This window comes from Neophocaena asiaeorientalis, unplaced genomic scaffold (assembly GCF_003031525.2).
Source record: "Neophocaena asiaeorientalis asiaeorientalis breed wild unplaced genomic scaffold, Neophocaena_asiaeorientalis_V1.1 scaffold843, whole genome shotgun sequence".
Taxonomy (NCBI): domain Eukaryota; kingdom Metazoa; phylum Chordata; class Mammalia; order Artiodactyla; family Phocoenidae; genus Neophocaena; species Neophocaena asiaeorientalis.
Window position 1 is genome coordinate 88,323 of NW_020174272.1, and position 13,395 is coordinate 101,717.

The following is a 13,395-nucleotide window of genomic DNA, read 5'->3' on the forward strand; positions in this document are numbered from 1 at the left end:
TTTTTATCTGATCATGTCACTCCCCTGAGAAAAACCCTCTTGAGGGCCTCTCATCCCTCACAAAATAAAATCTGAAGTCTATTTCCTGGAAGCAGGGCCGGCTTCCTGGACATGCAGCCTGTATAATGCCCAGGGCTTAGAAGAGCCACACTTGGTTTACTGCTCTACTGCGGCCATGTCACAATTCTCCATTTTTGAGTAAGAGGCCCTGCAATTTCATTTTATACTAGGCCCGGCATATTATGTAGCACTTGGCTCTTGCTGGTCCTTAGTCCTTAACGCCTGGGCCCCTCTTTACCTGATCCCTTGGGGCGCTTGAAGAATTCTTTATCCTTGAAATTGAGGAGGTTAACCACAGTCCCTCTCACTGGTGAGTGGTGTTTGTTTGTTTGTTTATCACATTTTCCTGGGAACGTGGTGTGTTCTTCCAGGCTGCAGATGCAGCTCACTTCGCTTCAGGTTAGTCCTCTTATAATATATCTTTGATGGCATCTATGTGCCATTTTGGGTTCCCTACTACAGGGACACGAATTATCCTTATGTTGGATTGTCTTTGTCTCTCTTCCAGTGCTATTAGCTTCACTCTAATTGCTTTAGCTTTTATCTTTTTCATCTGCATACACTGTTTGTCTAGTTTGATTTTCAGCTACGTATTTGCTGTTTCTGGCTGTTTTTAAATGTATTTATTAGTTCCGTAATGATGTGTTTTGGTCTGCAGTTTATTTCCCTAGGTTGGGAATTTGCCCTTTCATCTTACTGTGTTTTATCTTCTCATCTTTGAACTGTTATTGAGAACATGTTCTTATAAAGTTGTGAGGAATTTCCTTCTCTTCCTTTTGTGTATTCTCTTCTTGGTGGGATTTTGCCTTTCCTGAGCCATCCCCCTCCCTTTTATTTTGTCGCTTTTGGCCATGTTTCTAGAGTTACCATGTTGTCTCTTGTCAACTTGGCTCGGGCTTAGACGGCTCCATCCAGTCGTTCTGTTTGCTTTGGTGCAGCAGGGGAGTTCTGGCTCTCTCTTCCCCGTCTTCTGGCATCCTCTCTCACTGCCTTCCCCTCTGGACTGTCATGAGCTCGTTCTCTTGTGGGCAGAGACGAGCTGTACACGTGGGGGAGCTGCAGTCAGGGGGACTCTTCGGCAGCATCTGGAGTCTTCTCTCTAGCCTAGGAATTGTGTTAATTGTCTTACGCCAGGGTTCAGTCTAGCCACTTGAAGGACATGTATGCCATTCCTATAAGGGATATGGGAAGGGGCCACCCCAGGTTCCCAGTGGTCCCCTGGCCTGGCTCGCTGGGTGCTTTACCTGTTTCTCCTGCACCTCCCGGTTGCAGCTTCGTAGTTCCTGGGCCTAAAAGGAAAAAGTTACAGACTCCTACCCAGTTGCTTCTTTCCAGCTCAGTGAGGAGAGGTTTCGGGGTGTTGTGGGCTCCCCAGCACGGCTTCCAGGGGTGGGGCAGGAGCTCAGTCTTGCTGCTGCTTTGTTCTCTGGAATCCTTTCTTCGGCTGCCAGGTTTTGAAATGTACTGCGTTCGATTTTATGTCCCTTTCCTTCGTTTGCTGAATTCTGTCCTTCACACTCCTCCTCCCCACGTCTGTGTGTTTCTCATTTTATTAGGCACTGGGAGAGAGCAGTTCTGTGGGACGTTGTAACCCGCCGTTTGAACCTAACCGTCTAATCCGTGTGGAATTGATTCTGTTGTGTGGCGGGAGGATGCAGTGGTCACAAGAAGCACGTCACGGCCCTGCCACCCCTCCGTGTTTTTCTCTGGCTGTTCACAGGCACTGATTCTAGGTCAGTCTCCGCTGGAGAGCTGGTAGTCATGTTCCCATTGTATTTTCTACCCAGTTAGTATTTGTACACAAGGAAGCCGCTGACCGGTTGATATTTGTCTTGTCACCAGGCATGTTAGTTACTTTTTTTTTTTTTTTTTTCTACCAGGGAAGCCCCATGTTAGTTACTTTTTAGCCGGTCCCCAGAGTTGTTTACGGGATAGAGATTAGTCCCTACTGCTTGCCCACTGCTGCCCACTGCCCTTCTCTGGCCCTGCCTGCTCCCAGCAGTGCCCAGGGAAACCCCTCAGCCTGTTGCTGGCCTTGCCGTGTCGGCCTCTAGGCCCTTCCGTCTGCCACCGGCAAACCGCACTTCAGCCAGCCTGGCTTCTGGGTCCCACCGTTGTGACCTTGAAGATTTCCTCGGCCTCTGTTGGTGGGGGGGCATCCTGTCACCACCGACCCTCCTGGCAGGTCCCTCCTTGGCATCGCTCACGGTGCCTCAGCCATTGGTGGCACCCTCTTGTTTGCCAGCTCTGACAGACACATTTCCCCTTTTTTCTATTGTTGGTCATTTCAGTGGCTCCTATGTCATCATCGGGAAGCAAATCTGTCAGGCATGCAGCTGCGGGGTGACGTACACTAGTGAGAGGCACAGCAATGAAAACAAGGGCATCACCTCAAGTGAGAGGAAAACAGTAATGACAGAAAACTGCAGCAGGAAGGAGCTGTGGGAATCTATTGCTGGGGACCAAAGAGGCAGGCGTGACCTGAGCGCCCGTGCGGACTGGCTGTGGGGACCTGAAAGCTGGATATTTGTCGTGAGGGCACTGGAGGCCAGCTTTGCCCCGTTTGTGAGGAGGGTTGCCGTGAGCACCCTGCGGCGTGGAGGAGACACGATGGAAGAGACGTAGCTAGATGTGGAGGCCGGGGAGCAAATGCTGACGACACAGGCTGTCCAGGGGAAGAGATGAAATCACAAAAATGTCAGTCATAATGACTGGCTTCTTGGTTTTCTCCCATTCTTAACTCATTTGGCCAGCCCCCTCTGCAGTGGCCTGCATGGGGACAGTTGGTGGTGAAGCCACCCAGCTTGGCTTTAGTCATGCTCCACGACTGTACCAGCCTCTCACGCCGGGCCTGATCCTTCCCCCACCCACAGCGGCCCCGCATCGCCTTCCGGAGCACTCCCCCGGCTCCCGCTCTCTCCCCTTTCACAGCACTCAGCAAAATCGCTATGATTCCATTATTGACTGTATGCTTTAGAAGATTGTTTGTACCAGGAGAAAGAGGAGAAACGGATGCAGGTAGAAAGTGTGCCTTGTTACCGGAGCAGCCTTGGCCCCAGCACAGCTCGGGCCTACTACCTAGATTGTCAGCTACCGAATGACTGAGTAGGTGACATGAAACACCTCCACCCCGCTCCCAGTGTCCTTGTCGTGATGACTTCTGTTCAAAGCTTGCCCCTCCCTGCTAGGCATTCCAGAGTGGAAGCAGTTTCTGCCACCCCACTTTACTCCTGTCTAGTTCCAGAACATTTTCATCACCCCCAAAGGAAGCCACGTGGAAAACAGTCTGGAGCTTCCTCAAAAAGTCAAGCATGGAGTACCCGTGTGACCCAGTGATTCCACTCTAGGTATAGACCCAAGAGAATTGAAAACATACACCCGTGCAAAAAACTTGTACTCAGATATTCACAGCAGCTAAAAAGTAGAAGCATCCCAGATGTCCATCAACAGATGAATGGATAAACAAAGTGTGGTGTGTCTATACAGTGGAATGTTATTCAGCCATAGAAAGGGAAGAAGTTCTGATACATGCTACAATGTGGAAGAACCTTGAAAACATGCTGAGTGAAAGGAGCCTATCACGAAAAGCCATATGTTATATGATTCCATTTATATGAAAGGTCCAAACGGGCAGATCCATAGAGACAGAAGAGAGATTAGTGGTTGCCAGGGGCTTGGGAGTAAGGGGGGCTGGGGAAGTACCTGTTTAGTGGGTATAAGATTTCCTCCGGGGGGGTGACAGAATGTTCTGGAACTAGATAGTGGTGATGGTTGTACAACATTGTGAATGTACTAAGTACTGCTAATGGTAAACTTTATGTCATGCATTTTACCACATAAAAAAAAAGATCAAACACCCTCAGAATATTTAGCCAACAACCTTCAACTTGGCTAAATGCCTAGTCATTAAACTTCTTGGACTAGATTCCTTTCTGACTGTCGTGGTTACCGTGTCCTGGGTTTCAGAGATGGCATTCAGGTCAGCGTGGTCCAGTCTAGCATGTGTCACCGTAGGTCCCCACATTCGCCAATTTCTCTCACATGGACAGCAGAGCTACTTGCCTGAGCGTTGTAAAACCTGCCTTTATGATTTAGGGTAATGGGTGGAGTCAGCTGTCATTTTAGTGGGTTCTTATAAAAATTGAGATATAATTCATATACTGTGAAATTCACCCATTAAAGTGTACACTGGCATTTATACACTCATAGTGTTGTGCAACCATCACCTCTATCTAGTTCCAGAACATTTTCATTACACCCCCCGCCCCCCCCAAAAAATCCCTGTACCCATTAGGAGTCATTCCCTATTACCCACTACCCCTGGACCCTGGCAGTGAATAATCTACTTTCGATCTCTGGATTTGCCTATTCTGGACATTTCATATAAATGGAGTCATACAGTGTTTGTCTTTCTGTGTGTGGCTTACTTCACTTAGCATAACATCTTCAATTCAAGGTCCATCCATGCTATAGCAGGTGTCAGAGTTTCCTTCTTTTTTTTTTTGGCCCCACCACGGGACTTGTGGGCTCTTAAGTTCCCCGAGGGCCCAGGGATCGAACCTGGGCCCTCGGCAGTGAGAGCATGAAGTCCTAACCACTGGACCACCAGGGAATTCCCGAGTTTCCTTCTTTTTTAAAGCTGAATAACATTCCATTATATTTTTATTCCACATTTTTAAAATAAATTTATTTTTATTTATTTTTGGCTGCGTTGGATCTTTGTTGCTGAGTGCAGGCTTTCTCTAGCTGTGGCGAGCGGGGGCTACCCTTTGTTGCGGTGCGTGGGCTTCTCATTGCAGTGGCTTCTCTTGTTGCGGAGCACAGGCTCTAGGCGCGCGGGCTCAGTAGTTGCGGCTCACAGGCTGTAGAGCACAGGCTCAGTAGTTGTGGTGCACGGGCTTAGTTGCTCCGCGGCATGTGGGGTCATCCCGGACCAGGGCTTGAACCTGTGTCCCCTGCATTTGCAGGCGGATTCTTAACCACTGCTCCACCAGGGAAGCCCCAGACCACATTTTGTTTCTGCATTTATGTGTACCTGGACACTTGGGTTGGTTGGTTCTAACTTTTGGCTACTGTGAACTGTGCTGTTATGAACATCAGCATCCAAGTATCTGTTCGAGTCCCTGTTTTCAACTCTCTGGGGTCCATACCTAGGAGGGGAATCGCTGGGTCACATGGGAATCCACGTTTAACTTTTTGAGGAACTGCCTGACTGTTCTCCACGGTGGCAGTGTTTTTCAAACTTACTTCTCTCCTGTGTGTGGTAGACTCACGCTGTCAAGGTGAGACTTACCGTGTGGCGCTCACTGCCTTCATTCGGGGAGGGCTCTACCTTTGGGTGGCAAGAACTGTGTTTCATTTAGCTTTTCAAAACATAGACAGTTTCTTGCATCTTCTAAAAAGTGAGGTGTTAAAAAATACACTGAATTCAGAGCGGGTCCGCTAAACTTCAGGTTCCACCATTGAAGCCTTTGAGCTGAACCCCATCCCCTTTTTTGCTCCCCAGAGACCACTGAGACCCTCTTCCAGTGCCAGTTTGATTTCTCTCAGATCTTTAAAGGGGCCAAAGCTGGCGTCTCAAAGCGCTGCTACGTTTATTGATTCGTGCAGAGAAGCCCCCTTGATTCTGAGATTCTGCAGCTCATACTGGAGCATGGAAGCAGCCACTGCCAGGAGGCCATTTCTCTCCTCTGGTTCCTGACCACTGACCCGGGGAAGTGGCCGCCACCCTGTCCTTCCGGTTCGTGGCTTTGTTGTGGTACTTGGGCTCCTTATGTAGCTCCATGGGGTGGATGACTGGGAATGAAAGGTGCTGAGACACTCCATCTCCTGAGATTGGCCTGATGCAAACATGACTGAAATTGGGAAAGGTCAGGATATTGCTGGCGCTCTGGAGGTTTCCTAGAGCTCGCTCTGGAGGGGGCAGGATTCAGATTCAAGTGAAGAACACCTTTTAGCTGTGGCTTTCACCTGGCTTCGTGGCCTTTCCTTTCTTTTTTAATATGGAAGCCCTGGAGACTGAGTAGTCACACCTCAGCTGCACCTGTCAGCTGTTGGCTGATTGCACCCCTGGAGTGCACAGGACCCCTCGGGATACAGTGATGTGGCCTGAAATCGAGATTCCGGCAACTCTCATTTTCCTTTGCTAGATCAAAGGAAGGATTTGATCTCATGTTTTCGTTTTAGCAACAAAATTACCAAATGATGTTTTTTTCACACAAGAGCCTTCTCTCAGTCTTCGTAGATATTTAAGATTTGTGAAGGCCTTCCGCTTCAATGTGATACCTGCATTTCCCCCGCACAGTGCACAGATTAGTTGTTCCATCGATATTAGAAGTCAGGTCCTAGGCAAGGCTGCCTTTGGCAGTGATTTTTTTTTTTTTAACACGAGGAAGTACCTCGACACCTTCATTCACACTCACGGCTTCACCATACAGAGCATAACGCTGTCGAAAGCATTGCAGTTCTTTGAGCCACTGCAAGAAGGCGCTTCTGCGAGGTTTTCAGCCTTTTGACTTAATGTATTCATGTAACGTGAAGGCGTTCTCTTTAATTGTTAGGAAGCTTGACCGAAACGGCTCTAAAGTATTCCTGTCCAGCAGCAGTTTCCGGTTATGTTGCTGTCGTCTGCCCCTTTGTGGACACGCTGCCCGTTGCCCCTGCCGCCGCTGACAGTCGCTCCATCGCGCTCCTGAGCCCTGAAGGATGGCTCTCCTCAGAGCATTCATCCGGGGCAGTTCGTGCACTCGGGGGCTTCAGCATCAAGCTCACGTGCAACCGTATTCACATTCCCCAAACCCCCCACTGCTGCCGTTGTAGCACCTTCGGACCAGGGAGCCAGTCGCTCCTCGTTGTCCCGTCTCTTCGGTCTCCTTTTGCTCCTCACGCCGCAGCCCATTTTGAAGAGTCCAGGCCCGCCAACGTGTAGGATGCCCCTCTCTTTGGACTCTCCCAGGCGTTTCCTCGTGGCCTCTTCCTTCTCCCTGGCTCTTCTGCCGGCCTCCTCCGCCAACAGGACCCCTCCCTTCCTTCCCTGCCTCTTTAGCCTGCATATTCCTTACTTTCTGGCCAGCTCGTGAGTACAGGTAAGACGTTTTAAACACTGTCCTCTGTAATATCTTCTAGAAGATGTTCGGTCCGGCATTTTTAGTAGTTTCAGCAAGAGGAGTCTCTGCAGACCCGTCCGCCTCGTTGGCTGGGAGCTGATCTGTGGAAGCCTGGGACCTGTCGTCCCAGCATGACCGTCCTGCGTGACCCCTCCCTCTCCGTCACTGTAGACGTCACCGTCTGCCTTTCTGGGCCCTCGGTGACCACTCCAGCGTCATCTCCTGCCAACCCCGACCCCCCAGGGCCCAGGCGTCCAAAGTCATCATGTACTCACTGACACAAGCCTACTGCTTTGCGTGCTAAACCAGCCCGTGCTACTTGAAGCTGATGGGCAGGGGAACGGGGCCGTCAGAGGAAGCGGAGGCAGCATGACATGTGCGTTGTGACCATCCCTTGGCGGAGTTATTAAGCGCTGCCCCTGTGCACCAAGCAGGGGGACGACAGGAAGGAGGACGCACGCTGTCTGGGGGGTTGAGCGGCGGGGTGGCACATTCCAAATGCACTGTGCGCGGAGCAGGGGAGGCCTATCGGAAGACGAGAGCGAGGGCTGGCCCAGAGCCACTGTTACACAGAATGCTTATCCCGACTCGCTTCTCCCTCCAGGGAGGGGCGTCACAGTGGTGACAGGGTAGGGCTGTTGATAGTGCCGCCCGGGCCCACCTGGTCTGGCTTGCCCCGAGCACTCCTTGTTGGCCTGGGACTGGGATAAGCACTCCTTCTCAGCCCTAAACACCCAGCTGTGTCTGGGCTTCCTCCGTGCCTGGAACAGAGGAGAGGATCGCTCCTTCTTTGTTGCCTCCCCTCACCCCCGCCCCCGAAATTGGGAGCTCTAGAAGACCAGAGAATGATGCTGGTTCTACCCTGGCCTCCCAGCCCCTAGCAGAGGCTGGCTCAGGGCAAGGGCAGTCGATGAACACGTGTCAACTCAGGCATGACCTCAGGCAGGTTCCCGTGTCTGGTTGTACTTGCTTTTCTTTTCACCTATGACACTGAAGAGTTGAACAGGTGAATACCCCCAACTCTAAAATGTGTGAACTTAAGAACTAGGTGCTCAGTTCTCACGGTCCTCTCAGCAGGTGTGTGTGTGCGCGCACATGCATGCAGAGATACGCGGTCTGGAGGGCTGTTTGGTTTCTTCTTTGTTTTTTAATATTTATTTATTTATTTGGCTGAGCCAGGTCTTAGTTGCAGCACGTGGGATCTTCATTGCGTCACGCAGGCTTTTTAGTTGTGGTGTGTGGGATCTTTTTAGTTGCGGCATTGGGGATCTTTAGTTGCGGCATGCGGGATCTTTTAGTTGCGGCTTGCATGTGGGATCTTAGTTCCCTGACCAGGGATCGAACCCTGGTCCCATGCATTGGGAGCACAGAGTCTTAGCCACTGGACCACCAGGGAAGTCCCTGTTTGGTTTCTTTGAAAAAGTGTGTTTCAGCAAACCCTATAATCCTCCTGGTGGGGGGCCTCGAGTACTCGCCTAGTACCCCAGCCTGGCCCCCTTCCTCAGGTCACCCTGGCACTGAGCAGGTGGCTGGGCCGAGGGTCAACTCATTTGGATTACCTGTTTCCATCATTTTTGCCTCCACTCCACACCCAGCAGAATGGCTTCCCCTGTGTGCTGCCCTGCCTTTCCACCCCACAGGCCACCCCAGAACTGGAGCCCCCACTTTTCCCCAGGCTAGCCTGGTTCCCCTCCGTGGATGCTAGGCATGTTCCCTTCTGTTCCCTTTTGTTTTCATTTTGGTTTTGGTTATGTAAACTTTTACATGATTCAGAAATTGAAATTCTGGTTTGACACACCCGGCGAGGTCTCGCCTCGCTCCTGTCCTCGCCTTGGTCCTGCCTACCCCGTGCCAGGACTGATTCCCTTCGTTTTTGCCATCTGCTTCCTAAAGTCCCCTTCTTTTCTCCCCCAGAGGGCTGCCTACAGTGTACGGTGTTCCCCTCACAGGAGGTCCTGGGGGTCCCTCACTCACGGTTCGGGCCGCCCGGCTCTCCGTGGTGCGCACGTCGGCGTCTGCCCAGCGGGTCTCTGGCGGCGGCTGTCTGGCTTGGCCACAGTCTTGAGCCGGTGAAAAGAATGTTGTCGCCAGTAACATCGGGCATGTGTTGCTTTGCATTTCTGTGGGTGTCTCTTCGGGGTAGGTTTCTAGAAGGGCTGGCCCTAGATGGCATCGGCACCCTTGCTTGTACCTGAGAGGCATTCCTGGGGCGTGTGGTTTGTGCTCAACTTCACCGTAGTTAAGTTCTCGGGGGAGTGCAGATGAGGGCTCTCAAGAAGCCAGCCTTTGCCATCAGTGTAGTGTTTTCCTCTGGCTCGCGACTGCCCAGGTCCCCGTGGTGACAGTGGGCTGTGGGCTGCTCTTCCTCATCCCCCGTCAAGGAGCTAAGCCTGGAGAATTAGAAAGTCAGCTGTGTGCTAGAGCTCACACTCGGGGCCCTAAACTTCTGGAGGCGGAGCCAGGATAGGGAGGAGGTCGGGGCGCGCCCTCCCCACACCCTGTCTCCCCATATGCCTGACCCGAGTGTTCCTGGTGCGAACTCGCCATTGGTGACTTAGCCACGTCATTGGAGTGGTTGCCAGGGCACGCCATGGTGCCTTTGTTGCGGTCTCCGCGGTTTGGCCAAGAAGGGAAGTCACTTGGGGTGGGCCGACGTGAGCCGCGTGGGCCCAGGCAGCTCTGGGACTGAGATCTGAAGGACAGAGGAGTCTGGCTCTTTTCCCGGATGAGATGAGCTGCTAACTGCGGGCTTCTCAGGTGCCTGATTCCAAGCCCACGATTCTTCTTTCCAAGCCTCCCTGGCCCGGGTAGTGTTCTTGCCCTCTTGGCCTGGCCATGAGGGCATCATGGCCAGACCCTGATCCCGGGGCCTCACAGTGACCATTGCCGAAGTACACAAGGAGGGGACCCTGCCGGGTGGGACGGAAGCATAGGGAAGGAGCTGTTCTGTTGGCACGAAGGAATGAGGAGCATGTTCTTCTGCACCTTTCCGTTCTCTCTGCTCTTCCATCCCCTCGGCCAAGGCCAAGGCCCTGTGTCGTCAGGAGCGTCTGGTGATAAAGGCTCCCCGACCTGGGATTGCTCCTCTTCTCACGCCAGAACCCTGGGCATCAGTGTCTGGTTACCCACATCCGCCAGTGTTTATACAATGCCTTTGTGACTCTTCTTCCTCTGGGGTGTTGACCCATTGTTGAGATGAGGAGACCGGGGCACGGGATGCTGAGCTCACTTGCTCAGGTCGCGTTTGGAAATGGCAAAGTCAGCATTTGAGCTCAGGTTGGCTGGCTCCGAATCTGCGTGTTTTTCCGCAGCACTGTGCTCTGCGCCACCGCCCAAGGGGTGCTGTTGGACTGTTCCCGTCAGCAAGTTGTACTGTGCTGTTTTTACTGAGCACGCGTTTGAGAAAACCCAAACCACAGAAGCTGTAGTAACAGCCAAGCCAGGCCTTCGTGACGGGGAGCCCCCCTCCATTTTGGTGGGTAGGTCCCTCTCCGGCAGTCGAGGAGGGCCTCCTGTCATCCGTCATACACGGAGGCCCTCGGGCACAGCTCGTAACACTGAGAAGCCACCTTCTCAGTGCAGGCATGCTAGGAGTGGGACTCAGGGCGACCACGGCGCAGGTAGGGTGCAGTGGGCCATCGCCGTCAGCAGCCCAAGGGCTCTAAAGCGATGTGTGCAGGGGAAGGGCATCTGGATCTGGGCGAGCACTGGCAGGGCAGCCCCTCTCTCGGGGCCCTGCCCGCGCTGGGGCGCCCGGGGCCTGCTGTTGCTCACTGTTCTGCAAACCAGTGTGTTCTCCGTGATACTTACATACTCGTTTAATACTTCAGGGAAGAAAAGTCAGAAGAACAGGATCTCCAGGGCCTGAAGGATAAACCTTTGAAGTTTAAAAAGGTGAAGAAGGATAAGAAAGAAGACAAAGAGGGCAAGCATGAGCCCCTGCAGCCAGCGGCCCACCGCTCTGCTGAGCCGGCAGAGGCAGGTAAAGCAGAGACCTCGGAAGGGTCGGGCTCGGCCCCAGCCGTGCCGGAAGCTTCGGCCTCCCCCAAACAGCGGCGCTCCATCATTCGCGACCGGGGACCCATGTACGACGACCCCACTCTGCCTGAAGGTTGGACCCGAAAGCTTAAGCAAAGGAAATCTGGCCGCTCCGCTGGGAAGTATGATGTGTATTTGATCAAGTAAGTGAGGGTGACTCCTGTTTCTACAGAGCGGGGAGGGCCGGGTGGGCGGGGGGTCAGGGACCGGTGCTAAAAAACTGATGGGGACCCCTTGGAGTGGTAGCTCTTTGCTGCTCCTTGATCAGGAAAACGTGTGTGCATAACCCCACCTCGGGTCAGGGGCTTCAGTAGTGACCGCTGCTTGCGGGCGCGACCAGGTGTGCTTGGAATGACCGCGTACGTAGGTCACTGCCCTGAATGAGATGTGCCCGGGGTAGCAGAGTGTGGCTTTCCCGCACCTGCCGTCAAGGCCTCATCTGGAGCTGGAATAGCAGTCGGGCCTACCCAGGGCCTCAGTGAGGGCACCAGGAGAGGCCGCCTGGGAAGCAGTGAGGACGCAAGGTCCTGCCGTGCACACTGGCCTGGGCTGGGGATGCAAGGGAGCTCCCTGGGCTCACTGCCATCTCCCAGCTGAGGGGCCCTCCTCAGAACCTGTTAACCTCTTCTTTCTGGGACAGTACTTCTCTGAAACAGGAGTTCACAGGGCTCAGTCTGCTCTGTGAATCGTGTTGGGACAGATGGGCTCTCTGATGGGGCCTCTGGGGAGAGACCCAGATGGGCTCCGTGTGCCTCTCCCACTGTCCCTTGGGCCTTTGTCCAGCTGTGGGCTGTCGTCGGGTGTTACCTGTTGAAACAGAGTAACTTCGAAGCCAGAGCTTCAGAGGACGAGTGTGAATGTGTGCATTTCAGTTCTTCCCCTTAGACGGTTCCAGAAAGGTTAGCAGTTTTCAAAGGCTGCTTTCAGACAGCCTCATTTAATTCCAGCAACTCAGAAAAGGGTGAGCAAAGCGTTATCCTACTGACGGATGAGGAAACTGATTCCAAAAGAGGCTAAGCAGCGTACCCGAGGTCAGCCTGACAGCTAGACAGGGTCCCCAGGCCAGACCCCTTTGGGGGCCAGAGGAGCTTGGTGGCAGGCAGCTGCTCGTGGGCATCCAGTCAGCACCAAGCCGTTCTGGCACCAGAGCAGGCCTCGCGGGCGCCCACGGCCCTTGGGCAACCCGATTGCTTCCTGTGTAACCGAGGCCGCGGCTCCCTAGTTTTAGCTCATCTCAGCTTTTCTTAAATGTGACTCTGGTTCAGCTGTATCGTCGGGCATGCCAGTTGCAGAATGTCTCCTGTCAGAGGGTTCGCCACCACCTTCTCCTCTGCCCCATCTCTGACATGGCTGTGGAAGCTTCTGATTATTCTTTGTGTCTCTCCGTTTGTTCCCACAGTCCCCAGGGAAAAGCCTTTCGCTCTAAAGTGGAGCTGATTGCATACTTCGAAAAGGTAGGCGACACCTCCCTGGACCCTAATGATTTTGACTTCACGGTAACTGGGAGAGGGAGCCCCTCCCGGCGAGAGCAGAAACCACCTAAGAAGCCCAAATCTCCCAAAGCTCCAGGAACTGGCAGAGGCCGGGGACGCCCCAAAGGGAGCGGCACCACGAGACCCAAGGCAGCAGCATCAGAGGGCGTGCAGGTGAAAAGGGTCCTGGAGAAAAGTCCCGGGAAGCTGCTCGTCAAGATGCCTTTCCAAGCTTCGCCGGGCAGCAAGGCCGAAGGGGGTGGGGCCACCACGTCGGCCCAAGTCATGGTTATCAAACGCCCCGGCCGGAAGCGAAAAGCTGAGGCTGACCCCCAGGCCATTCCCAAGAAACGGGGCCGAAAGCCGGGCAGTGTGGTGGCGGCTGCCGCCGCCGAGGCCAAGAAGAAAGCCGTGAAGGAGTCTTCCATCCGGTCTGTGCAGGAGACCGTGCTGCCCATCAAGAAGCGCAAGACCCGGGAGGCGGTGAGCATCGAGGTGAAGGAGGTGGTGAAGCCCCTGCTGGTGTCCACCCTTGGCGAGAAGAGCGGGAAGGGACTGAAGACCTGCAAGAGCCCCGGGCGGAAAAGCAAGGAGAGCAGCCCCAAGGGGCGCAGCGGCAGCGCCTCCTCACCCCCCAAGAAGGAGCACCACCACCACCACCACCACGTGGAGCCCCCGAAGGCACCCGCGCCGCTGCTCCCGCCCCCACCCCCGCCCCC

At 53.7% G+C, this 13,395-nt stretch overlaps 1 protein-coding gene across 1 annotated transcript in view; it reads left to right on the plus strand.

Moving 5' to 3' along the window:
• MECP2 (methyl-CpG binding protein 2) overlaps positions 1–13,395 on the plus strand; it is a 55,047-nt gene that overhangs the window by 32,572 nt on the left and 9,080 nt on the right. Inside the window, exons 2-3 of the mRNA XM_024755732.1 lie at positions 10,997–11,347; positions 12,604–13,395. The exon at positions 12,604–13,395 is cut by the window's right edge and continues 9,080 nt beyond it. Of these exons, the coding sequence (XP_024611500.1) occupies positions 10,997–11,347; positions 12,604–13,395 (1,143 nt within the window). The remainder of the gene's footprint in view (positions 1–10,996; positions 11,348–12,603) is intronic.